Source organism: Strongylocentrotus purpuratus, unplaced genomic scaffold (genome assembly GCF_000002235.5).
Source record: "Strongylocentrotus purpuratus isolate Spur 01 unplaced genomic scaffold, Spur_5.0 spur5_scaffold_20, whole genome shotgun sequence".
In the NCBI taxonomy this organism is placed as follows: domain Eukaryota; kingdom Metazoa; phylum Echinodermata; class Echinoidea; order Camarodonta; family Strongylocentrotidae; genus Strongylocentrotus; species Strongylocentrotus purpuratus.
In genome coordinates, this window is record NW_022145606.1 from 12,869,362 (window position 1) to 12,895,461 (window position 26,100).

Consider the following 26,100-nt stretch of genomic DNA (forward strand, 5'->3'; position numbering starts at 1 on the left):
GGTAGAAAGAAATAGAGAGAGAGAGAGGGGAGAGGGAAAGAGAGGGGATATATGGAGGGGAAGTGAGGGAGAGAGAAGGAAGAGAGAGAGAATAGAGAAAAAGAGAGAGAGAAGAGAGATAGGGAGAGAGAGAGAGGTATAGAGAGAGAGAGAGAGAGAGAGAAGGGGATAGAAGAGAGAGGGGAGAAAGAGAGAGAGAAAGAAGAGATTTTTAAATGGCAAAAGAAGAAACAAGATAGAAAAAACGTAACATTAATAAATTTCTTATAAACATCTACAATTATAAGATAAACCATATCTCATCAAATGTTATCAGATGTCCACGACAAACGAATGATGTTTTTAGTATGATGCAATTCTTGTTAGAAAGATCTGCCTCACTGTTTCATTCATTCGTATTTGTAGGGACAAGACTGTAAACATCTGGCAGAAATCCTGCGTGTAATATGACACATTTGCTGAGGCAAGAAAAAAATGATGGTCTGAAGAACAGGATGTACGTGAGGGAAATAAACCAGTATTCAGTAATCTCAAATAACAGTGCATAACACCCGCAAGTGTAACATTTTCCAACATTAACACGTGTATAATTACACACAGTCTAAGGTTCACAGAACATTATCCCTTGCCCCCTACTTTCCCATCCTCAAACAAGAACAGGAGACCGGGCATTTCTTCTTTAAGGGAGTTTACAGATACAAGGTCATTTGTACCAAAAAGGTAAAACCCACAGAGATGAATACTGGACATGCGCTCATGAAAGTTATGTAACATTATTTATGTATGCACCAACTGTACATTTTATGATACGCAGGTGGAAGTATTCTTTTCAAGAGGGCAAACAAAAGGTATTCATGAAGCACATCTAGGACTTTGGCAGTTATTATTCTAATATGCTGAAAGTGGAACTTCTCCATGTGTAAAAGATCTGTGGATATTTGGGTTCATTTGTACCATGTGCTATCTGTAAACCCCCTTATTGCTCCTCGCCTGTGGAATTCTCTCCCAACCTCTATTTGCGAAATTGACAACCTGGACCACGTCAAAGCTTCAATGAAAACTCACATCTTCCTTCAGACATTTAAAGCTAATTTTATTGGGGGAGCTTTAAAACATATATATGGCGCTAGTCAAATGCTGTTCATCATCATCATCATTAAACGAATAATTAATAACAAAGCTACATAATACATTTTGATTTAATTTAATTTAATTTATTTGTTTATTCACGGTAAAAGCCCAGTTCAGCTGTTAAACTGTTTTACAATGGGGCCGTGCATATACAATAAAACTACAAAGTAAACCCAAGAAAACATATATCATATAAAGATTAACAAAATAGTAGAATAACTGATGACACACGAAGAAGAGATAAATTATATGAGTTCGTTTGCATGTTTACGTAAATATAAGTTTGTTATAAGTTGGTTTTAAAACGCATATTGTAAAGAAATATCAAAGAATTTTAAACATGACATAAATATCATAAAAGATGCTGAAATATGATAAAAATATAAAGGATATACATGAAATATGGGTTTTCTAAATATATATATATGTTTAATTACGATTAAAAAACAACAATATTGGATTGCCAAGTTGTATTTAGGCAAAAAAACAAATAAGTCAATTATATTTTTAAACCTATAATATACAAGGGTGGTATAAATTAGTATTAGTACAAATATATACATACAATTTAGTGTACCTTTCCATCTCACTGTCACTTTCTGTAACAAAAATTAAAATTTGTGGAGGGGGGCATCTATTGTATTTAGCCAATTATTTCATTTCATTTCATTCAAAGGGACTCGGTAACATTGTTCAGATGAGAGAAAACGGTGCTAAAATAGTGACATCAATGCTAAATGTACAATTGTAGATAATCTAAAATATTGAGTTCAAGAGATTAGTATTAACGATAACACTAGGCACAGTCCAATGGGCATAAACAATAACTGCTATTACATCTGCGTGCAATCATGCAAGAAGCAGAGGAGCAGTAGCTTGCTGAGGTGTACTAAGCACTATAGCAATAGCGTGCATGCATCATTATGGCAGGCTATGCGCTTAAGAATGACACTTGGGAAAAGCTAATGTGAACGATTCCTAAATTCTCCCAACTATGATATCATTATAATCAAAATGAATTTAAGGTGAATGTAAATCATCACAACGCAATTAATTGGCTCTAGGTACCGTTCTTAACTATTAAGTGTTGACAGATTTTAAAAAAAACCTGTGTTATGTCTTATTTTCATTGAAAACGGTTGGAATAATTCCAAAATTGGTCGAAGAATTTACTGTCAGAGGGAGATACACATTGACGCCTCAAAGAAAATCATAAATATCTGGGGAAAATGCATATTTTTGAGGTTTCTTCTATCAGAAAAACTCGTTAATTGATTTAAAAAACACACACATAGGAGGTCTAACAATAAACAACTAAATAAACTAGTATCTCATTGAATTTATATAAGACTTAGAATTAATTCATTACAGAATTGAAGGAATGCAACTAAATTAGATGAGGAAGATATATGCTGTGAAGTTTAGTTAATCAAGAATGTAGCTCCTTCCTATTAATCTCAACATTCTTCGACAGTATTTAGATTGTGGTTTTACGACGGCTAGCTAGTTTCCAACTGAGCGAAGGTAATGTTGTGGTGTTAAGAATAAAAACATTTCATGGAAAGTTGGTGCAGTCAAGTTATGAATTGTTTTAAAGGTCAAGAAAGTCAATTTTTTCTTCGCAATTATAATGTATTATAATAAATCGCTTGATGAATTACGTGATAAGACATCTGTCGATGATGACTTTATTTTTTTGTTTCATTTATATGTTTATTTATGCATGTTCACAATTTCATAATTAATTGGAGTTAACATCAGATACAATTTAACAAAAAAAGTCAAATCAGTTTAAATTTTACAATCCATTTGAATTGACTTTACATAAAATAGAATGTAACAACGTTTTATCAAAGACAAGTTGCAACTAGTATACAGTTTAAAGAATAAACACACACAGGTGATGAAACATAACCATATAGAGCTTGAATCGTTACAACACCTTTCAAATCTATAATATATCTTGTACAGTACCCCAAAAAACGAAATCATGGGGGGGGGGGTCGATCGTAAAGTCTTCCTGTAAAGAAAACCTCATCCCAAGAAATAACTTTACTTGTTCTGAGAGATATATTATAATCTTGCCATACAATATTCCCCACTGAAGTGTATAAGAGAAGCATTAAGCAAGAATAATGTACCGTTTCTCAGCGCCACATAAGTCTTTCCATTTTCTTGATAACGTGACGTATTATGTTAAGTCGTTTATGAATGAAATGTTCTGAAATATATGAACGCCCATGTGGGTATGGTAATGAAGCATTTCGTTCACCTGTTATTATCCTCGGTACTACAATTGCCAGAACACAAATTGTACAAATAAGTTGGTGCTCTTCTGGGGTGAAACTTTCTCATGAATGAAATAGATTTTTAAACTGCTATACTCTAGTTTCTTTTAATGACTTAGTTACAATTGTTTCCCTGTTCTATATTTTCAACAAATATATTTTTTATTTTCTCAGCTATGAATTTTCCTCAATGAAAAGTAAAGGTTTTGTTGTTGATCTAAAGAAAAGTCTTTCCAATTAAAACAAGGTGCATAAAAGATCTACAACTGCAACTAATACGTCACATTTTCATGAAAATGGCTGCGCCCATGTCATGCTAAAAGGCATTACATCATGCCAAGAATATCTTCATTTATATATATCTTGTACATTTTCGTAAGGAATATTGTACATGACAGGGTAGGAATGCATCTCATTATTCAGTATGCCAACACTTGTTCTTTGGGGGTGAGTATCCATTAAAACTTACCTGTTCAAAAATGCCTTTGATTAATTAAATATTCCACATTTCATCTTTGTATTCATGTATATATCCTCATTTATGTCTACCTATATCTTTGATGTACACTGAAATTAAATAATTCATGCGCTCTGTATTAAAAGATTAAATACTAAGTCTAAATACAGTTTTTTGTTTATGTATACTCTCAACGTCCTGAGCATTTCTGCAAAATTGATATGGCGATTTACAAATATGATTAATAAAGATGAAGTTGAGTTCTGGTCATGCGATTGCATTGTGAAAGAAACGGTGTGGAATCGACCAGAAAAGGTTGATCATCTAGCACATAAAAATTCGTGTGTATTGCAAGGTTCTGGAATCATCAAAATGATAAAAAATTGGGCCAAGTCTTGGTAAAGTTACAAACACTGTACACAGAAAGATGTATAATTATGGGACTACACGAACACGTGGCGTAAAAATCCTACCCTGGATTTTTACGATGTTACATGACATATTTAGAATATTAGAAAATGATGGCCTTTCAAAAAATTAGCTTGAAGGCTTTGGGTATTAATGATAACAAGGCGATTTTTTAACGCTCATAATAATTAATCTTTCTAAAAAATATTCGGCAAAAAATTGCCCAACTTTTACCAAACATGAGGGCGATTATGTGTCCAACCAACTGTTGGGTAAATTAAAGATTTTGCATGATTTACCCAGTGTTGGGTAAAAAGAAAATACCCAACTTGTAACCAACAAAAATTTACCCAATCAAAAATTCACCCAATTCTCACCATAATGTGTAGCTTATATTAGATACTAGTAGGACAAATAAGTTGGATAAAATATTACATGCAAAAGGACATAAGTGCCGCGGCGGAACTCGAACCGCGGACCGCGGGATCCGCAGTCGTGTGGCATATCCACTCGACCACGACACCTCTAATTTAAGGGTATACCCTTATTGTTGTATAATAATGTTGCCCGACTTACGTTTGCCTAGTTACATCTGCCCAACTTATATTGAAGATGTAATTGGGTAAGTACATGTAGTAAATGATTGGGAGAAAATAACCCAAATGTTGGACAAAAATGGCCCAACTCTAATTTGCCCAATAACATTACCCAATTATTTCATCGGTTACTACATTGTTGGTAGGAAATAACCCAATTGTTCGACGACAATTTCCCAACATCGATTTGCCAAGTAACACCTACACAACCTATTTTTTACCTTTCATGACGTAACTTCATATAGTAAATGGTTGGGAGAAAATAACCAAATTATCTGACAAAATTTGCCCAACTTCGATTCACCCAGTAACATCTGCCCAACTTTTTTAACAGTGTATAGGCGGTATGGTGACAAAATGTGATTATCACCAATTTCTCCTTCAATCGTTATACCAGTAGGCCCGAATTCACAAAGCAAGGTTTGAGCTCAAACCTCCTTTTGTTTCGCCAAACCTCCTTTTGTTCTTTACAAACCAGGTTTGTAAAAAACGCGTAAAACGGGTCATATGACGTACGAAAACCAAGGTTTGTCGACAAACCTCCTTTGTGAATTCGGGCCATAGTGTTCTCAACAATTAACTCGCCAACAAAAGTCGTGTTCTCATTCATAGAACGAGCATTTCGGTGATTGACGCGTAACTGAGGAGCGTTACACGTAGTTCTTGCTGGAACAGGATGTTGTGTTTAATCAGCAGCAAGGAATCATAATGGTGTAGAAAGCGGAGTGTTGGCTCAGTCAGTAGAGCGTCCGCCTCACAACCGGGAGGTCGTGGGTTCGAACCCCGGCCGCGTCATACCAAAAGACGTTAAAAGATGGGAAGTTGTTGCTTCCTTGTTTGGCGTTCAACAATAAGGGATATAGCAACGTCGATCTGGCGCTGCTCAGTGGCTGCCGGGCTCACGATCAATTGGGCAAAAAGATTTAAAGGTTTAATACAATTTGGAGTGGACTATTAGGCTATTATTATTATTAGTATTATTATTATTATTATGTGGGAAACTATTACATTGCTGGCCCCAGGAAACAACAAAAGTAACACAGAAGAAGGATTTAAGCCACCCCATTATTCTTGTCATTGACCTTCACTCAGACAGTATAAGATGTGGTCAATGGAGGTCGAGGCTGAGTGAACATGAATCCATGTAACATTACACGTACAATGTAAGTTCAAAGGCTGCATACAGTGACTTTTTAATCAGCGGCTGAAAATGTTGCACCTTCAAATGTAAGAACATGATATGGAGGTATCCTGTCGGACCGTGGTAAACTTGAAGAAGAGACTGTTGACGTTCGCTATTAAACTTTATTATCAATCCAAAGAAATAATATACATCAAAGAGAGCCTGCGGGAATAGGCAGCTTATCAGGCCTCACACACCATCCAAGTAAAAGTTCTCAGCCCTTTCATACACAGGCATCTTTGCAGTTTTGCCTTTGGCTTTGGCATTCTGTCCCCACCAGAAGTATTCTCTGTCAACGCTGATGAGTTTCTCGGAGGCATCTAAATTGGAATGCTGCATCATCTCGTAAACCAGTCGACAAATCTGCGTTAATAAAAAGAAAATTATCTTTATTATGTTTTTGTAGTTGCATAGGGCATTTTCGTGCTATTACTTGACAATTTAAAAAAAAATTAAAAAGAAAAAATGTTGATTGTTTAATAGTTTTTGAACGGTCACAACTGTCCGTTTGTGATTTGGGATTCGATATCGATACGTAGTTTTGTGAGATGTGGGAGACCGAGCATAAGAGGAAAAATAGGATTGTGAATTGTGCAAATTGTTCACGTTGTTGAACGAAAATGGTGACCTACTGACTGAGAGTTCATTGTTTTCTAACTAATAAAGAAGGCAGGGAAAAACAGGAAAGCTTTTGAAGACTGGACGTCCTGGTGTGCTGCAAACTATGTGTGTGAGTTCTGGGCACATAAGGCGGTTATATCACAAGGCACTAGCTGGGCATGTATGATAATGAGGCACCTTATTCAAGGATTGAAGTTGCACATTTTGGTGTTAATTGTTTCTCGACTGCTCGCCAGTAACCGAGGTGAATTCCTGTATTCAAGATTTTTGCACTACTTCTTGCAGGGTTGAAAGTAGCTTATCCAACTTGTAAGAAGGAACCTATAACTCCAGACATTCTAAACAAGGTACGGTTATTCCAATTCTTTTAAGGATGCCAGACTGTGCGTTATGACGCAGTTAGCTTTTTAATATGCAGGCCTTTTTAGGCATGCTGAGCTAGTGGAGGTCAGAGTGTGTGATATCTGTGTACATACTTCACATGTCAAATGTTTCGTTCAGCATAGTACAACTGACCAATATCGAGAAGGTGCCTGGGTAATCTTTGCTGCAATAGCCAAACCAACCTGACCGGTTGCTATATTGAATAATATCCCCAAGCCCCTAATTGAATCATTCCAATCAACAGGTATTACACTTTAAAGTGACCCACCCCTCCCCCTAAATGATAGTAATAACGATGATAACAATAATAATAATACGAAGAAGGAATAGACATAATGTAAGACACGCCTTTTCAAGTTGATCGAAATAAAAATGAATAGGTAGATGAGTGAGTTCAAGAAAGAATGATTAAATGAATAACAATGATAGCATAACATGAAAGAGAAAATCGTCGAAATTGAAGAAATACATACATTTGAAGAGCAAGTGCAAACCACAAAATCCGAACGAGCCAGAAGATGTAGGTCTACGATGATACCCATCAAAGATTCCTCTGACCATCTTACTCTCACTCTCGCTGACTGAGATATATTATTGTCGCTCACAAACACATATCCAGGATATCTGTCAAAGAATAAAATCATGTTGCAATTTACTTATCAGCGTTGTCGTAGTCGTCTAATGGTTTAGACCATGATTGGCCAACCCGCGGTCCGCGAGCTCTTCTGGTGCAGCCCGCGGAGCTTTGAAAAAGTAAAAATAAATAAAGCTCATGAATGAAATGCGGTCCGCTTAGCATCGATGAAATAGGGTTAAAAATTTACACAAAGCTATCTCTATTTCCATAATTTGTTTTCACTAGTCACAACATATTGACTCGTTACTTGGTTGATACAAAAACTCAATACAATTAACGACATTAACATCACTCGCCGTGTTAATTTCAGTTTGTAATTTCCGCACGCAGTAATGTTTGTAAATATACAAATGTTGTGAATCGAGAAATATGTTTCAAATGACTTGACATATTAGTGACCGGTCTGACTTGCTGAAACTCTTCCATCAAATGCAACCCCAGAAATCACTCTAGAAAGTAAGCCTGATTTTTTTTTTCTCACTGATTTTGTTGTTTGCTTGTTTGTTTTTTTGCAAAATTGCAGGTGTGTACACGTATCGCATGAGAGTGTGTGTGTGGGGGGGGGGGGAGGGGTGGGGGAAGAATACTTACACTGTGAAAAGGTTGGGCAATATCTTTTAAACACTTTGCCTAACGTTGTGCCAATAGTCAACCCAACAATCTATTTGGCAATATTTTGCCCAGTGGTATTGGTAAACGTAAGTACCGTTCTTCACACGTGCATAATTGTTTCGTATTTTGACTAACATTTCGGCAAAGATATGACCCTTCAACTGCCCGACTACGGTAGCCCACTGGTTGGGAAAATCTTGACCAGCTGTTGGGCAAAATACGAACATATTGCCCAATAGATGGTTGGGTTGACTATTGGCACAACGTTGGGCAAAGTGTTAAAAACATTGCCCAACTTTTCCACAGTGTACGGCCCACCAAGTTATGTCTATTTTGAGCTGTGGCCTGCTAGCTTTAAAAGGTTGGCCATCCGTGGTTTAGACAGTAGAGATGCGAAGGTCACGGGATCTAAGCCTGGCAAGGAACTTCATAAAATGCTTGTGAAAATGTGATTTATTCGACATATGCAATTTCATATCTTCGTAGAACTTTATTGATCAATCTCTATGAATGTTTAGATTGATCAATAAAGTTTGGAGAAGATAGAAACATTATCTATTATCGATAATAGATCATATTGTCACAATAACTTCATTAAAAGAGGTAGAAGATAATTTATTCCAAATTCATGGGCAATAACGTATTCCCCTTTCAAAGCAACATCCATTTTTCCAAAATTGCTTTCTCCTCCCGCGTGTTAATCGTGAGCCAGAAAGGATGCAAAAGTACTTTTTTTTTTTTACAGAATGGTGAGCATCTCAAAAAGGCGCTTGGCTGTAATGCTTCCAGGAGACTGGGGAATTCTAATACACACCTCAGCGTCTACATTGTGAGCGATCTAGTCTGAATCCGATGACAGGAGTGAATAATAATAATAATACTACTAATAATAATAATAGCCTAATAGTCCACTCCAAATTTTATTAAACCGAAACAGAAATTCTTTTTGCCCAATTGATCGTGAGCCCGGCAGCCACTGAGCAGCGCCAGATCGACGTTGCTCTATAACGCCAAACAAGGTAGCAACAACTCCCATCTTTTATTTTATTTTATTTTTTTATAATTTTTTTTTTAATGATTTTTGTGATAATTTTTTTGGGGTGAGAATTATTTGTTTTTCGTGTTTTTTGATTATTATAATCTTTTTAAGAAAAAAAAAATCTTAATTTTTTTTTTCTTTTTTGTCTTCAAAGTTTACAGTTTAATGTGCACCGACAATTTTTTTTTTTTTGCGTCCGGTAAAAAAAAATTACCGGACGCATGATTTTGCCATGCATCCGGTAAATCTGTAAAATAACAACATTTTGTATTTTTGACAATTTTTGGGGCCCTAACTTATAAAACAGATGATGCACAGGTTTAATTAGTGGGTCGGTGGAATTGTGTGCACGTGGTACCTTTGAATTTGGTCTAAAACCATTCAAAGGTACCTTGTGCACACAATCCCTACCGACTCACTCAAACCTGTGCATCATTTGTATACTCTTCACTTTCGAAATGGAAACAGTTTTGTTTATTCATTGTCAATACTAATATGTATTGTTGAAATGGCAATTCATAATGCTGGATTGAAGACATAAAGAATTTTTTTTTTTCTTTCATCTAGTCAAAAATAAGAAGTTTAAGTATATGTATGAACTCAATTTTACAATATGGCCTTAAGCCACGAAGGCTGTCCTAAACTCACTTCTTCTTGGCTTCATAGAGTAGACCGACATCGTCTGTTGCTAAGAAGACTCTCCTGACGTTCACTGCTTGTCTCTTCTCCAATTGCTGGTAGTATTTCTCCACATGGTCCATATACTCCTCGATACCATGAAATTTGGCTTCCATGTCGAGTTTATCTGTCCGCCTGACATGAATGCTTTTTTGGGGGGATGGGGTAAAGATTATTGTGAAAGCCATATCAACAAGATGCTCGAAAGAACTCTACCCCTCAGCTCGTTTTTTCTGACTGTTTAAGCTTAAAAAAAAAATACATTTCATGTTATAACAGGTCTTTATCAATGCGACACGTACATTTCTCTATACTGTGTACTATTTGGCGATATATGTTATTGTGTGATATAAATTTACCGATGTTAAAAGGTAGCTTAAAACTGTCTAATCCGTTCGATTATTTATGTGTTAAAATTTAAGAATAAGAAGAAAAAAATGCCCGACATTGCATGCATGCCCACTGTTTACACACTTTCATTTGCAGTGTACAATTACGAATTAAAAAATGTGTTTCCAGACTAGTAGTAGTAGATAACAGGCACTTGGCAGATTTACGTATAGAGCTACTACTTGGTTAGCGCTCATGTCTGTCAAACCTAAAACTCCTGGCGCTCCACAATCATTACCCCGGCTTTAAGGCCGGCTCACATAGTAGCGGCAAAGAGCCCGCGAAAGGCGACTGGCGTGAAAATTACAACATGTTGGCGGTAAAGCAAAAGGGGAAAATCAAATTTCGCTGACGGGTGGGAAGACCTTCAGCGACCACACGACGGCAAGGGTCAAATGGCTGCGGCAGAGAACGGAGTCTAGCGACCAAAATAGGACGTTGTCTGGGCGGCGAGTGACGACGTCTCGACGGAGCCCGTCAACAAGGAGGCTGGCAGCGGATTGGCTGGCGGCCAGGAACGGCGGCTGACAGTGGGTTGCGGCGACGATGACGTGACTCAGCGGCCGACATCAAAGCCTGTGTGTGTGCGGGTCACTGACGTCAAAAAACGTGAAAAATCGCACTGAAAGTTGAAAATCGTGGACCATCGTTGCAAAATCGTAACCCATCGCAGATCGCCGTTGCAATGCCGCAGGTAGTCGCAAACGACAAGCCGTCAACAGTCACCAACGAGATGTGAGGTTACTTGCCGTTGTTTTTGCCGTCAAGGATCGTGACAAACACAACGACTACCAACGAAATTGTGACGACCTCAAAACAACTAGAGACGGAATCGCACGGCATGGAAACGTCTAGGAAATGAGGATTACCGTCTTTAACGAAATATGAACGGAATCACAACAATTTTTGTTGCTGCCATAATAATTATGCTGATTTGGTTAAACTTTATTATAGCGCGAATTAGGCGAAACATAGCTTCATGTTAGCTCGAGCAAGCAGCATACATCCAGCTACATATGACAGCCTAACCGTAGGCGGAGATAGGCCCTGTATTGTAGAGGGGATTTCATTCATAAGTCCCTCTAGCGTTCTAAAGTGGAAAGTCTTGTTGTTGTTTTTAAAGTGGATATACACGTCGTGCATTACCGCTAGCCTGAAGCACCAAATAGGATTCCTGCCGACACATGTCATGATAAGTTTGAAGAGTAATAATCAATGTATTATTTCGTTCATTTTCTGACCAAATGTGATGTATTTGTGCAAAGTTATGTTGCTTTAAAGAAGGGTTTATTGAAGTTTTTTGTTGTTGCATGCCCTCAAACTTTGCTGGATCCTGACCCATATTAAACATGGATTAAATACATTTTATGTGCACTTGAAAGCCAATATTGTGGGGCAAATGTTGAAACCAAATTTATTTGGGCTCAAAAATCGAGTTGTTTTCAAAGTTTTTACCTTTGTAAAATAAAACATTTTTTAACGTGAAAATTGAATTATTTACAGGATTCGTATAATGAATATTTAAGTAATATTGACTGACTTCTGGGCAATACGACATATATCGCCCGAACCGAAGGTGAGGGTGATATATGACAAGTCGTATTGCCCTGAATTAGGCAGTCAATATTACTATTATTAACCACATCAGACATCTAGAGCAAACAAGAAACTCTTACTATCTTATACTCTTAAATTATGTAGGCTACACAGGGTTTCCTACCATTAGAAGTCGCAAAAACATTGTCAAACCAGCACTGTTCATCCAGTGTTTGACAGATTTTCGATACACTGCAAACAGTTTGCCTAGGGTGTGATTGTTACGTCACAATGGAGTTCGCGCAAAGTGCGCATTTTTTAATACACGATGCGCGATGTAAATTACAACTGGCACTACATTATTGCGCACTAGTTTAACACGCATTTTGCCATTGACTTTTCAGAGCGGGCTAAAATATTTGTCCATTGACTTACTGTATAACCTATATTGCCCGCCAAAATACACACAAATCCCATTGACTCTTCTGAGCGGGGTAAAATATTTGCGCATTGGTTTTCTGTATAACCTATATTGCCCGCCAAATTACACACAAAATCCCATTGACTTTTCTGCGCGGACTAACTTATTGTAATTTTGTTGACTTATCCATCAAACCTTGAGTGCAATAACATTTAAAAATTGCCCTGCTCAGATGTCTGATACGGTTAATAATCTTAAATATTAAATAAATCCAGATATTTACTTTGATATTGCATGAAACAGAGCGCAAAAAAGTAATAAAATGAAGGAAATATCGTCGTTTCAAAATGTGCCTTCTCGGAGAGCTTTACGGTATGAGTCAAACCAGTCCGAGGACGCCGTATTAATAAAATAGACGTGTTTTTGCACTCTTGCCTTTAGGCTGATTATAGCGAGTTTTCGCTCAGCGACGGACAGACCTTCTACGACGAGGTAGACCACAGACCGCCCTCGTTACAATAAACGATTTCATTTTTCACCGGCAACGCACAATAACTTTGCAATGCAATGACAATGCCCTGCCACGCAATACAGTACAGACGCGACTACACGACTAGCACAACTTCTCTCGACCAAGCCACAAAACGTTTTTTTTTTATCATATTTCACCGATTCATCATTCAGTTTTAAAACAATTCATGTTATAACCATATTTATGTTGTTACAATGAAGAAACAATAACCAAGAAGAAAAATCACCTAAGACCCGTTAGCGCTGAAATTCGTCATCCTTTTTCCGTCCCCTGATGTTATCATCGCATGCAATAACAAATCTTTGGTACAAGCTTGCTGATTGGCTGTAGATTCACCTGAACGTCCGTAGATTCTAAAGGCCAAAAACCGTTTTGAATTTCAGTACCACAGCGGTCACTCCGCTGTTATATACTATGGTAGCTTCTCGATTTTGCACACGAACCGCAGATTCTCTGTCCGCGTCGAGCTTGCGAAAATTCCGTTATGACACCGAATTGTGCAACGACATGCAGCGACTAATTTTTAGGAGCTTATGCACGCCGTGTTAATACACTTTGAGACCTAAAAGGGACTTGGTACCATTGTTCAGATGAGAGAAAATGGTGCTAAGGTAGTGACTTCAATGCTAGATGTACAATTAAAGGTTATTTGAAAGTTTGAATGAAAACAGACCCTTAATAATGATACAAATTTGGAAAAACTGATCTAATCGATTCCTTAATTCTCCCAACTATATTATCAGAATTTAATACAAAAATTAAGTGAATGAAAATCATCACAAACAATGAATTGGCTTTACATGTATATACCATTCCAGACACTGAAGAATTAAAATATTTGTAAAAGCCTGTCTTACGAGTTATTTTCATAGGAAAACGGTTGGGAAAATTCTAAAATGGTTGGGGGAATTTACTTTTAGAGGGAGTCACACAGTAACGCCTTTAAATAAAAAACATAAATATCTTTGTGATTTCAGAATTTTCCAGAATCGTTTGCATGGTAGAGGGTTAGTACAGTGGAAGGGATATAATTAGGAAGTAACATTGCATACAAAAATTACGCAGTTTTTTCATCAACCTTCAACAATATTACCGACTCACTTTAACATTCGGGTTCTAGGACAAGAAAAATTACCCTCTGGGCAATCACCCCCGGAAAAATACCCCCGTAAAACTACCACCAAGAAAAATCCCTCCCCCCGTAAAATTACCCCCCCCCCCGAGGACAACTACTCCTGGGGTAGTTGTCCTCGGTGGTAGTAGTCCTCGGGGGTAGTTTTCCTCGGGGGTAATTGTCCTCGAGGGTAGTTGTCCTCGGGGGGTAATTCTCCGGGGGTAATTTTCCTGGGGGACTTTCCTTGAGGGGTAATTCTCCGTGGGTAATTTACAGGGGCGATAATTGTCCTTGGGGGTAGTTTTCCGGGGGATATTTTCCGGGTGGTGATTGCCCAGGCGGTAAGTGTCTTAATACGTTACATTCGTCTCACCCAACGATCGGATGTGTGAATCCCAAGGCAGTTGCCTTTTTGTCAATGAATTCTTGGGTTTGAGGCTGAGGTCTCAGAATGTAGGTAAAGATCTGTCCTATCCACCAGACGAGGGGTTTACTGTGGACCCTCCTCAGTCTCTCCGAGATATCTTCTGGAATCGCCAAGGGCAGGAAGTCAGGTATTTTGTTTGTTTTAGCAAACTGCCTTACGAGGGGGAGTTTCACCACTTGAATGCTTTCATTTCCATTAGGAGCTGTTGATGAAAAACAGGGTAAATGCATTCAGTTGATATATTTGTACCAATTTTTAATTCATATTATATATTTTCCAAATTAATTTTGATTTTTCACTATCAAGTGTCATATGATCGATTTACTAAATCTCCATATCATAACGCTACTTAATTTACCTGGGTGTGCTGTTTGTCATTGTACTATAAGTATAACAATTCATAATTAGTGTACATTAAATTGGTAAGTCAAAATTTCTGAGTTGACCACGAAAATAAAGGAGTAATTGAATTACTTAAAAGTAAAAAAAAAAAAAAAAGTAAATTGTGTCTTATACTATTCTAAATACCTGGGTATATCTTATTAATTGTTGGAAATATTTATTTGGTCCAATAATCTAAGATATTTTGCTCCTTGTGACCGGATGATCCTGCTACTTGCAGTGTCCGCTGCAGTACGCTGCAGTCTGCTGCATCCGGCTACTTGCAGTGTCCGCTGCAGTCTGCTTCATCCTGTTACTTGCAGTGTCCGCCGCAGTACGCGAGATAAGTTGTAGAGAACCTAACCCGGAGGAAATGATTGGCTCTGGGCACTGTTTCATAAAACTTGATACCGATAGCAAGTTACAAGCTATAGTTATTAGCTAATGGAATCATGACATGCGATTGGCTGAGAGAATTTTTCTCATAGAAATTTAGCATTTGTTTATAGATAACAACGTTTTATGAAACGGGCCCCTGGTTCTGTGCAGCTGAACAATTTTAGGCAGGTTTTTTCGAACTTATCATTGTGAGTTGCGGATGTATGATTCTGGGAAATAGATGAAATTGGAGACAAGGGAACTGGGATAAATTTTGAGTGTGAACTTAGTATTTCTGCAGGCACAGGCCCAAGGCCAAGCCAAAGGAAAAATGTTCTAACTATAAAACTATGACCGTAGTGGCTAAGGCCGTCGGTATGAGCCTTACTTGCTGCTTGGGTCAAAGCCATTATATAACGGTCATTAGCGCCAATAAGATATACCTAAATGAATGACTTGCACTCGACACACTCGTAATTTCAAGTTTAACCCGTTGACTACTGAATTATCTAATTCCTATAGTCTTAACAAAGGGACCACCAGGTTCCAGTAAGCAATGGGTTAAAGGATTTACGTACTTAATTTTGTGGAAAATTCACAAATTAAGGTTTTCATATGTGCTTCCACGCCGTACAAAACCCGAACAAAAAATAATGTAGAAAATAAAAAAATTACTTTACCTTGTTTTCGCGATAATTTGTGTGACTCCAGTCAAAGAATCCAAATGGATTCCATCACGACATTCTCATCAAACACGACATTGCCACCACACCACACACGACCTTTTATCTTTTAGGCTTGAACGGATTTTTGTCGTTTATCGCCTAGCATGACGTGTCGTTTGTTATGTTTGATGTGCAGTGATTGAGTCCTGCGTTTAGTCTATGTGTGTGATTTATAGGAAGACTACATTACTAAATTTATGTTAATGTTTATCATGTCAATATGACTCTCACTGAACTTTTTCTATAATCATAATTAAATGGTTTTCATGAGGCAAAGGAAAATGTTACAGAAATTGATTTACTACTTCATTATGCTATATTTGCAATTTATAAAGCGAGTGTTGTAGCAGCGAAATTAATAAGCAAACATTTTTTGTTCATGTTAAAATACAGACTAAAAGTAGAAGAAAATAAAACTGAGACAACAGATGTGAATACTAATGAGGTGATGAAGATAATTACTGATTTACAGGAAATGCACGTACAATTTGCTTTCAAGTAAATACAGATAAATAATTTGATCTCATTTAAACATGTGATTTTAAAGTACTTGTTATACATATTTATGTTTGATGTTTTCCGTGATTTTGTATCTGAATAAAGATTTATTTCAACAACAAAAAATAGTAATATTAATAATAATTAGATCGCGTAAGTCGCTGAAACCATACTCATTTACAAAATCATCGTTATCATCATCGTCATCATCATCGTAATCATTATCATCATCGTCATCATCATCGTCATCATCATCATCACCACCATCACCATCATCATCATCACCATCATCATCACCATCATCACCATTATCATCATCATCATCATCATCGTCATCATCATCGTCATCATCATCATCACCACCATCACCATCATCATCATCACCATCATCATCACCATCATCACCATTATCATCGTCATCATTATCATCGTCATCATCATCGTCGTCATCATCATCATCATCGTCATCATCATCATCATCATCAACATCACCACCATCATCATCATCATCACCATCATCATCATCATCATCGTCATCATCATCATCATCATCTTCATAATTATTGTTATAATAATAATTATTATTATTATTATTATTATTATTATTATCATTAGTATTATTACTATTGATAGTAGTATTAACATTTTATTTGTATAAATATTATCAGGTACAGTTTAATTTTCCGTTCCAGTATACCTACTTGGCCACTTATTGTAAGCTGTGGTCTCTCCTTGTTTATCAAGGCAGTTCTCACTGAGAGGGCGAAAGAATTTGTCCCATCCCCCCGGGGAATAGACCCATTTCAAGGAATTAAGGATGAGGGTTCTCTCACTGCCGTATGCCATAATCAGGCAGAACGACAAATGGTGAACACCGGATCCGAAGCCGACGCGATTGTTGAAATCACACACAATCTTCTTGGCTTTTCTGCAATCTGGAGGATTCTGGTGAAAAAGATAGGGACGATAAAATCACAAAGTATTGATCTAAACACGATCAGAACGAATTGAAACAATATCTAACTATTTCAATAACCTATTGTATTGCCCTCCATGTTCACATAAAGGCATTATACTGTTCGCTAATTTCATATGTGAACGTCATGTGTCGCCTTAATATTGCCCTTTTTTCTTTGACAATTTTTCTGATGACAGCTTCATTTAAATAAATACATGTATCTCTTGTTAATTTTGATGGAAACAAATGCCTCACTACATCTCTGCCTATTACTTTACCTGAAGGAAATGGAGTCTTTGCTGTATAAGATTTGAGAGCGTCATTAACTCATCTTGTTTCCACGATGAATTTCCATCCACTTGAGTCAGAGTGGCGTTAGCCGACAAGATGTACCTAGGTGGAAATACAAAATATGAAACAGCCGATGAAAACACACTTTTCCTTTAAAGGTACTATGTCCCATTTGCAGGCCGAAAAAATGAAAAAGTTAAATTCCAACTGCATTTGAAAGATAATACTAATTTAGAACTTCCCTAAAAAAGGTGGGGCTTGAAAATGTCTTCAAGTGGGAAAATAACGACTATTAGTTGTCAAGTCGACTTTAGGGCTATAGAGCCCAAAAGTACTAGTGTTGATTTTCAGACAATTGTACCGAATGGTCATACGTTTTATGCTGCGCAAAGATTCAATCAGTTTAATCTTGGCCATCACAAGAAGTGGGTTATTGATGTAGACAAATGCTCATGTACCCTTTACAACTCTTTTCATTTATGTTATTACCAAGGAAGAAAAAAGCCAGTCAGTCACTCAATAGTGTCTGATAGTGAAGTCTAGCAAGTAAACGGGTTTCCTTGCATAATTTGAATATGAGGACACTGCTAATGTTTAAATTTCACAGATAGGACATACATGACATATTCATAATTCCTGCAAAGTTCTACAGAATTTGAGGTTGGCTGCAAAAGGGACATAGTACCTTTAATAGAAAGACCAACCAATGAATAAAATAACAACGATTTTTTTTTTTCTTTGTGCATTAAAGACCACATTCATTCAGAAAGAGTCATCAAGTTCAGGTTAAAGGAACGGAAAATGATAAAAGCTTGAAATAATGCGTGGTCCAAGGAAACCAAATACTTTGATTTAAGTTATCTATAGGAAACAGACTGTTTTTCTTTAAACTGATGCCCAAGTAGAGTTTATATAAGGACAGTCCATTTTGGAAATAGCTTTTTTCTCTGTCTGTCTCTTCTCCCCTTTCTCCCTCTTTTGCCGGTTTTCGTGCAATTATTTAATAATTCACGGTAGCAGAAGTTGAGTTTGGCAGGAGGGATGGGGGGGGGGGGGCTGGATAGTGCTTCGTTCCTAGATCTGCCATTAGATATCAAATAGATAGAAAGAAAGAGGATGGGCAAAATAAGAGAAGAGACGATTACTTTTGTTCTTGGGAAGGTTTTATCAGGCTCATGTACAGTTGACTGACGTTGGTGAGCTCCGGGCGAGGGGATTCCTGCTTGGAAGACTTCATTCGCTGGATATACCGAGGAGATGTTTCTTGGTCAAATAGGATGAAAATGCTGATAAGCAATTCTAGCGTAATCGTCAAAAACAACTTGTAGAACGTATCCATGATCTCGACTTTCCTTTCCTAGACAACCAAAGCTTTTTCTGCTTTCTGCATAATAGATTAAGATAATAACATACACAGTGTTAAATTAATCTGTTTCACAAAAACAATGTCAAAGGTAGTAGACATTTCAGTTCTCTCGAAAACCGAAGATCGTTTTTCTCCTCGTTCTCCTCCTTCTTGTATTATTCTTCTCCTCTCCTTTCACCCACAGTTTGAAGGAGTATTGTCGTACCTCAAACATACTATTTCGTTTTTGATAAATAGCTATAAGTGCACTAAAATTGCTCAAAATTCACTAAATTTGACCAGGCTGAACTGACATCTTAGAAATTAGAGTTTAGTAAACTAGAATGATTGACTTATAGCTACCAAGAGATGGGTGTATTTCACAATGAGGCCGTGGCGCATTCCTATGTGCATCACCCTATACTCTCTAAAAAAAATCGAGTGGTCACGGACGTCACTCCTCTGGAGAGTGAATATGTAGTGAAAATAGAGTGAACATTCACTCTTTTCTTCTTAGAGAGCACTCTAAAATCAATAGATTTTCACTCCTTAACAAGTGATCACGGACGTCACTCCCAAGAAAGTGAAAATAGAGTGACAATTCACTCTTTTTTTTAAGAGAGTAAATAGTAGAAGTTAGGGATGGTCGGTCCGTATACGATAACTATGATAACGAAATTCCGGATAAAAGGTAGGCCTACACCCTACTAATATGTGTTTGGTGTTAGTATGCTAACATACATCAGCTTACCCACACAAGCCCAATATAAATGTTGAATTCAATTTCACAAATTAAGCAATGCTTAATGATAGCGTATATACGCGGAATTTTAATTATGCTAATTATATAATTTATGTATTGCAGTTACAACATAGATGTAAATATTCCTTACTACATTAAACAATGACATACTACATGGATAAATACTGGTTGAAAAGTAACTCGATAGGTAGCAATGAGAAAGGTGACAAGTGTAAGGAATTTGCGTTTATTACAAATCTCGTATATCATAGTTCAGGTCTAAAGGCTCATGTTTATAGCTGCCTTTGCCGATTGAGTAACAAAGTGCTAATGTAATATTCACTTGTCGTCCAGTAGAGCCCGGGCATGAGCTTCGCCTTGAAATCATTCAAGCATCTGACTGGAGAAAGGCACAATTAGTGTTTGGTGATGGTATGATCACCACGCCTTGTTTTATCTCAAAATAACCAGCAACCTTGACAAGTTGACCAATATAACGTCACAACTCGGTACTCTATCAATTTAAGGTATAAAGGCGTCATTTAAAAAAAAAGAAGCTTTGTATGCTCCTTATGATTAAATTGTGATAAATCATAATATGCCAGGAGCGTGCCAATATTTCATAGTAACCCCTATTCAATCCATAACAGCTACTAAGACTGTCTGTCAGTCTGACCGTAGCCTAGTGTTCAGGTACAAACCGTTGTTAGTCATTCTGCGTAACGGAATGTCTATAGTGAGACTTTGAGATATGGACTCTACAGTCCATGTACTATGTAGACCAGCCAAACATAAACCAAAAAAAAAGACTCAAGAAAGATATTCCATTGCATTTTTAACGCATGGCATCCATGCTAAAACCCTCGCACAACCTGCAGGAAATGAGTGGTTGACACACGGAATGGTTTTAATTATTACTTGTTAATGTTTACCAATAATGTCATTTTAGGCTCAGAATTTAAAAGAATGTTACAATTTATGATTTTGTAATTTTTGACCAAATATGTATTGATTCCACTAGGTTGATTCCATTGCTCTGTGATTAAGCCGAGATAGCTAGAAGTGAACTTTGTAAATAATAACTATGTTGTATTTTTGTTTTAATTTGTTAATCGCGCCCTTGAAAGGTTCCACCTCATAATTATAATGTATGCACGCTCGTTACGTCCCAGTTACGGGCTAGTCTGCAGGCACAGACCCTAATTTGACACTTAATCAAAAAATCATTGTGCCTTGAGAGAAGTCTAGCCCAGCTACCTACTGGTTGTGTCAGGAGCAGCTACAGTACATGGTCTATGGTAGTCTTATAGTGCAGATTCACTTTTACGACTGACCAGGGTTTGTGCTTGCAGACTGTAGACTGCTTCTGTTATTCATATTCATATCATGTTTTAATTAAAGTGCAGCTGCGCCTATTGATTGACACAATATATTGTTTCTCGCCATATTTGTGCATTGTATACACACGTGACTGAAAGTTGCTATTAAAATTGTAAATGTATGAATTTAGCACTGCCTGTCTCATTTTCACACGCTTAAAGGTAATACAAGTTTTGGTATGGGGTCAAGAATTTGGTTCAAATAAACATATTGGAAGCGTATACGATCCTACAATATTCAGTTATCGTTGTCGCGGTCGAAATCGACTCTAAAGTTATGAAATTGTAAATAATAAACACTTTATGTTGAATAGCTCCCTCTCAAGGTCAAGATATCAATTGAGCTACAAAACAATGTTTATTGACTAAAATCAACCGATTAGCTATTCTCGTTCGGAAATTATATACAACTACATACTCTAAAATTGTCATGGTCGCAGCTACCATTGTACGGCCGAAGGAGTTATTTGAAATTCATAAAAATTTACCGGGAGCACCGGTAAATCTATATATTCAAGTTTTTTTGAAAGCAGAAGTGTTTTAGGGGCAAAAATTTCTGGTGTTTTTAATACATCCACAGGAGCATCCAAATATATCAAAATTGTAAAGAATCACTATCCACCCATTTGTCAAATTTTCCCAAAACTTTGTAATACCTTTAATCTGCTGCAGAGCAAACGTAGCTCGCTCGACGTCACTACCAAACTAACCAATCAGCTGTCAAGAACGTCATGTTATATGCGGCGGCAAATATATTTCGTGAAAGTATAGAGAAAAGTATTAGTTCTATTAGCAAGCTAGTTTACTTTTGGGATTAAATCGCAGCAATTGTGATCTAGAAATGCATTGAAGTCCTCAGGTTTAATAGGATAGGTTACTCTTATATCATTCCTGAAAATCATTTTGCAGATAAACTTTCAATTTCCTAGAATGTTTGACTGTGTTGCAAGGGCAATGATATGCAATCATAACATACTAAGTCAAAAATATATCATACTCCACACTCGTCATATGCGCATGACAACAAACGCCTTTTACAACAATTATTGATCTCAAATAGTTTAACATTTATTATAATAAACCTACCAAACTGTTTAATACAGTACAATACTTGGTTGAAATTAGAGGAGTTTCAAGCGGTCTTCAATCGCATCCATCTGTTATTAAGCGAATAATCAAATACATGTCATGAATATTCATACATTTTGCTTCCCTCGGCAAAATGTTTGCCTATCTTCAATGGAAAAATAGACTATGTGATAACCGCTGAAATTGTGTTTTTCCGTCGGGCGTCTAATGCAATCATGTTTCTTTGGCATGATAATATGTGTAATTATAATTATACAGAAGCAAATTTGACATGTTGCAAACCTTCACACCTGCTTCCGAACTCAAAGTTTAAAAAAATATTATGCGATGTTGTACGATCGATTTCAATAATAATTCGGCCATTCACTGCGTCTGTTAAGAATTTTACTACGCGCGAAATAGGGTGCGATAGCATATATGCAGCTCAGTCTCGATCGTTATTATTTTTACCCTGCATATGCACTGCATTGCACACGTGCAGGGTCCATAATGACAAGCATCGAGTAGGCGTCGAAATGGACTAGGGAGGCTCCTTCGATAGATGATATACGTTTGTTGACCGTCAAATAATCACATTTTTCATAGAGGGGACTCGGGTCCCGAGGGAAAAAGCAAATTCTCCTCTGAAATCTGTGTACAGATATCAAAGTTATATGGATTTAGCAACTAAAAGCAAGACGTATACTCTGTTTTGCTCTCATTCAATGTTTATTTGACTATGCTAACCGTGCATGGTATACATAAACATGTCAGATCAAAAGAAGTTGAAAATTATACAGAACAAAATGATGAGATTCATCAACTGTTCTGGTCCAAGAACTCGTGTTGGCTACAGCAAACATTCTAAAGCTGCTTTTCTTGAAGTCAACCACATATCAAAACAACTTGTATTGCATCACGTGCATAAAATGTTTCTTACTAGGTCGAATCATTATTATTCGATCCAACTTCGATCCTGTTACTGACTTACATGATTATGATAGAAGAAAAGGCCGATTCAACTTCAACTTACCAGAAAGAGTGGGTAGTACTGGAAATTCGTTATTATTTCATTGCCATAAAACATTGGAATTCCCTTCCTAATGATATAAAGGAAATAGAAAACTTTTACTTGGCAGTCAGAGGAGAGAAGCGAACGACGTGTAATATGATTTAAATAGCCTGAACACATATTTTTCTTTCTTCTGCCGGTTCATACTTTTTTAATTTCGCATATACTTATTTTGTTGTACGTTATAAACATTCAACAAATTCAACCTCAGCTTCTTCATAATCCTCCTCTTTTTCTTCTTCTCCTTCACACACAAAAACGGAACTAAGTATGGTGAGTAAAAATCGTAGCCCACTCATTCAGTCGAGAGAATATATCAAATAAATGCATTATTTTACACATTTGGTGAATACACCACCTTTCTCTTAGTAAAAGTGTGCACATATGATATTTTAAACGAGTATGTGACCCGTATACTTTCTCGATCAGTCTTTTTACTCATTAAAGTACATGTAATATTGGATGAGTATTCTCCAACTTTAGTGACCGAATGAGTAAAAATATTCACAAGTGTGTAGAGTGGCTTTTTGCTCCCTAATAAATTATGTCACAGACTCTTTATCCGTTGGATGATTAAAAAACCAACAACCTCAGTCTCTTCGAAGCTTTACTCGTCTTAGGAGCTATCTTACTCTTTGCATGCGCGTAAATATTTCGCTGATGAATATTTGTACGCGTTCGTGAGCGTACGTACGTATCCGATTGTCACGTTTTGAGCGGCCGGCGAGCCACAGAATAAGTGTTGATTTGATTTTTCTTAATTTTGAATCAGTGTGTAGTAATATTACTGAAAGAGATACCTTGAAGTTTATTCAGACTTTTTCTAAAACAAATTAATGCTACCGATTAGATATAGAATCTAGATCTAATGCTGAAATGTTTAAGCTCTTATTGTGCATGACTGAAGTGTATGGAGTGCATGGCGAAGTCCTGCAATCGCGAGGCCCATAAGCAAGGCTATACGGGGCTCTCTCTCATCTTAACTACACTGTTGGTCATAATGGTGGAATATTTTTTTTTTACCCCAGTTTAGGGAAGGATTTAAAAAAATTATTTATTTCCTATAAATCTAGATAATGGCATACATTCTCAGATTTTATTGAATATTAATTTGCGAGTGTTTGTTTTGCGTGACTGCTTAATCATATGTGTGCTACTATGTAATCAGCTAAGGGACATACGTCCTTAAGTCATAATTGAAAGTAATGAGGATTAATGCCTCACAAAAGGGCACTAATATATAGCTGATCGACACGATTTTTGTCCTGGGACCTCACAGTAACGATGCCATTGCTAAGCCCCTGAATCATGACTGTAGGCAGTGTTTGCTAGGGTACGCGGCGCCTTCCACGAATCCCCCAAAACGAAAAAAATGCAATAAATTGTCAAAAATTCATTGCATTTTTCCCCGGCCCCCAACAGGAAAAAATTCATCTGTGTGGCCATGCCTTGAACCATAATGCATGGCCCTACAGAGGAATTTTCCCTGTGAAATGCAATTAATTTTTGACAATTTATTGCATTTTCTTCTTTTTGGGGGATTTATGGGGGCGGCCGCGTACCCTAGCAAACACTGCCTACAGTCATGATTCAGGGGCTAAGCAATGTCGTGTCGATCAGCTATATTAGTGCCCTTTTGTGAGGCATTAATCCTCATTACTGTCATTTATGTTTTAAGGACGTAGGTTCCCTACCTGTTTAGCATAATAGCACATACATGATTTAGCAGTCACGCAAAACAAACACTCGCAAAAAATATTCAATAAAATATGAGAATGTATGCCATTATCTAGATCTATTAGAAATAAATAATTTTTTAAAATCCTTCCCTAAACGCAAACTCTCACTCGTAAAATTGTGGTCAGGCGGCGTTGGGGTGAGTGGCTAAAGAATAATATAATCGTTAGCTTTCTGCTGGTATTAAACTTGTTTTGATTGTTTTTTGTCGGAATTTACTCATTCATATAATGGAACTACTTGCTCGATGAAGCCAGTGGCCGTGAGCACATAATTGTACATATAACTAGAACGCTCATAGTTGTTCGAAAAAATATGGCCAGCGCTCGTACGTGATCACATGATATCCGCCATCTTCGTTAGTCCTCTGTTTTGTTCACCGCTTTTTTTTAACGACATGCCAGGCTGTAAAAATCCTGGACTATAAAGCAAAATAGCGGGGTGTGCACTCGAGCGTATCTCCCGACGAGTTCAACGGCCACACGTCGATCTGTGCCGCGACCCCTGCACTCAACGCTGTGTGTTGTGGTCAACTTATTTTATAGACAATTCCAAGCAAACGTTTCCATATTGAAATCACATTAATTTTCAATAGCCTTGTCCATCATCTATACTAAACCAACTGTACGAGTATTAGGTATATACAGTGACGTTTTAAATTACCTGAATAAGATTTTCATGGGATACAATAGGATATAATTAAAGTAATAGTAGTAAAAATAATAATGATTATGATGATAATAGTATAGGGTTTCCCGGCCAAATTCGCGTGTTTGTCATTCGAATGCATTTACTTTGCATTTAAGTTAGCGCAGATCGGCTTTGCCATGCCAGTTATCATTCAATTTTACAGTTTTTGTAGTTAGGATTTAGGATTTAGGATTTAGGATTTTGGTCGAAGGGTTTCATAGATCTGTCATTCAATTTAAAAACTGCTCAACTAGCATTCAAATTAATATTCACTTGTCGAAGCGTAATTTTTATCATTCAAATTAACACCTGTCATTCATATTCGTAACATTTTTATTCAAGTTAGGAATGTAGGGGAAGAATTGCAACAAACTTTTACAGT

At 37.0% G+C, this 26,100-nt stretch overlaps 1 protein-coding gene across 1 annotated transcript; it reads right to left on the reverse strand.

Annotated features, from left to right (window-relative positions):
- Positions 1-6,252: 6,252 nt before the first annotated feature.
- LOC115927592 (alpha-(1,6)-fucosyltransferase-like) lies at positions 6,253-15,144 on the reverse strand. Its single transcript, XM_030993667.1, has 5 exons — positions 15,075-15,144; positions 14,401-14,656; positions 10,005-10,181; positions 7,542-7,692; positions 6,253-6,426 (listed from the first exon to the last, which is right to left on the reverse strand). The coding sequence occupies exons 1-5, from the start codon at positions 15,142-15,144 to the stop codon at positions 6,253-6,255; spliced, it is 828 nt and encodes a 275-aa protein (XP_030849527.1).
- Positions 15,145-26,100: the final 10,956 nt, after the last annotated feature.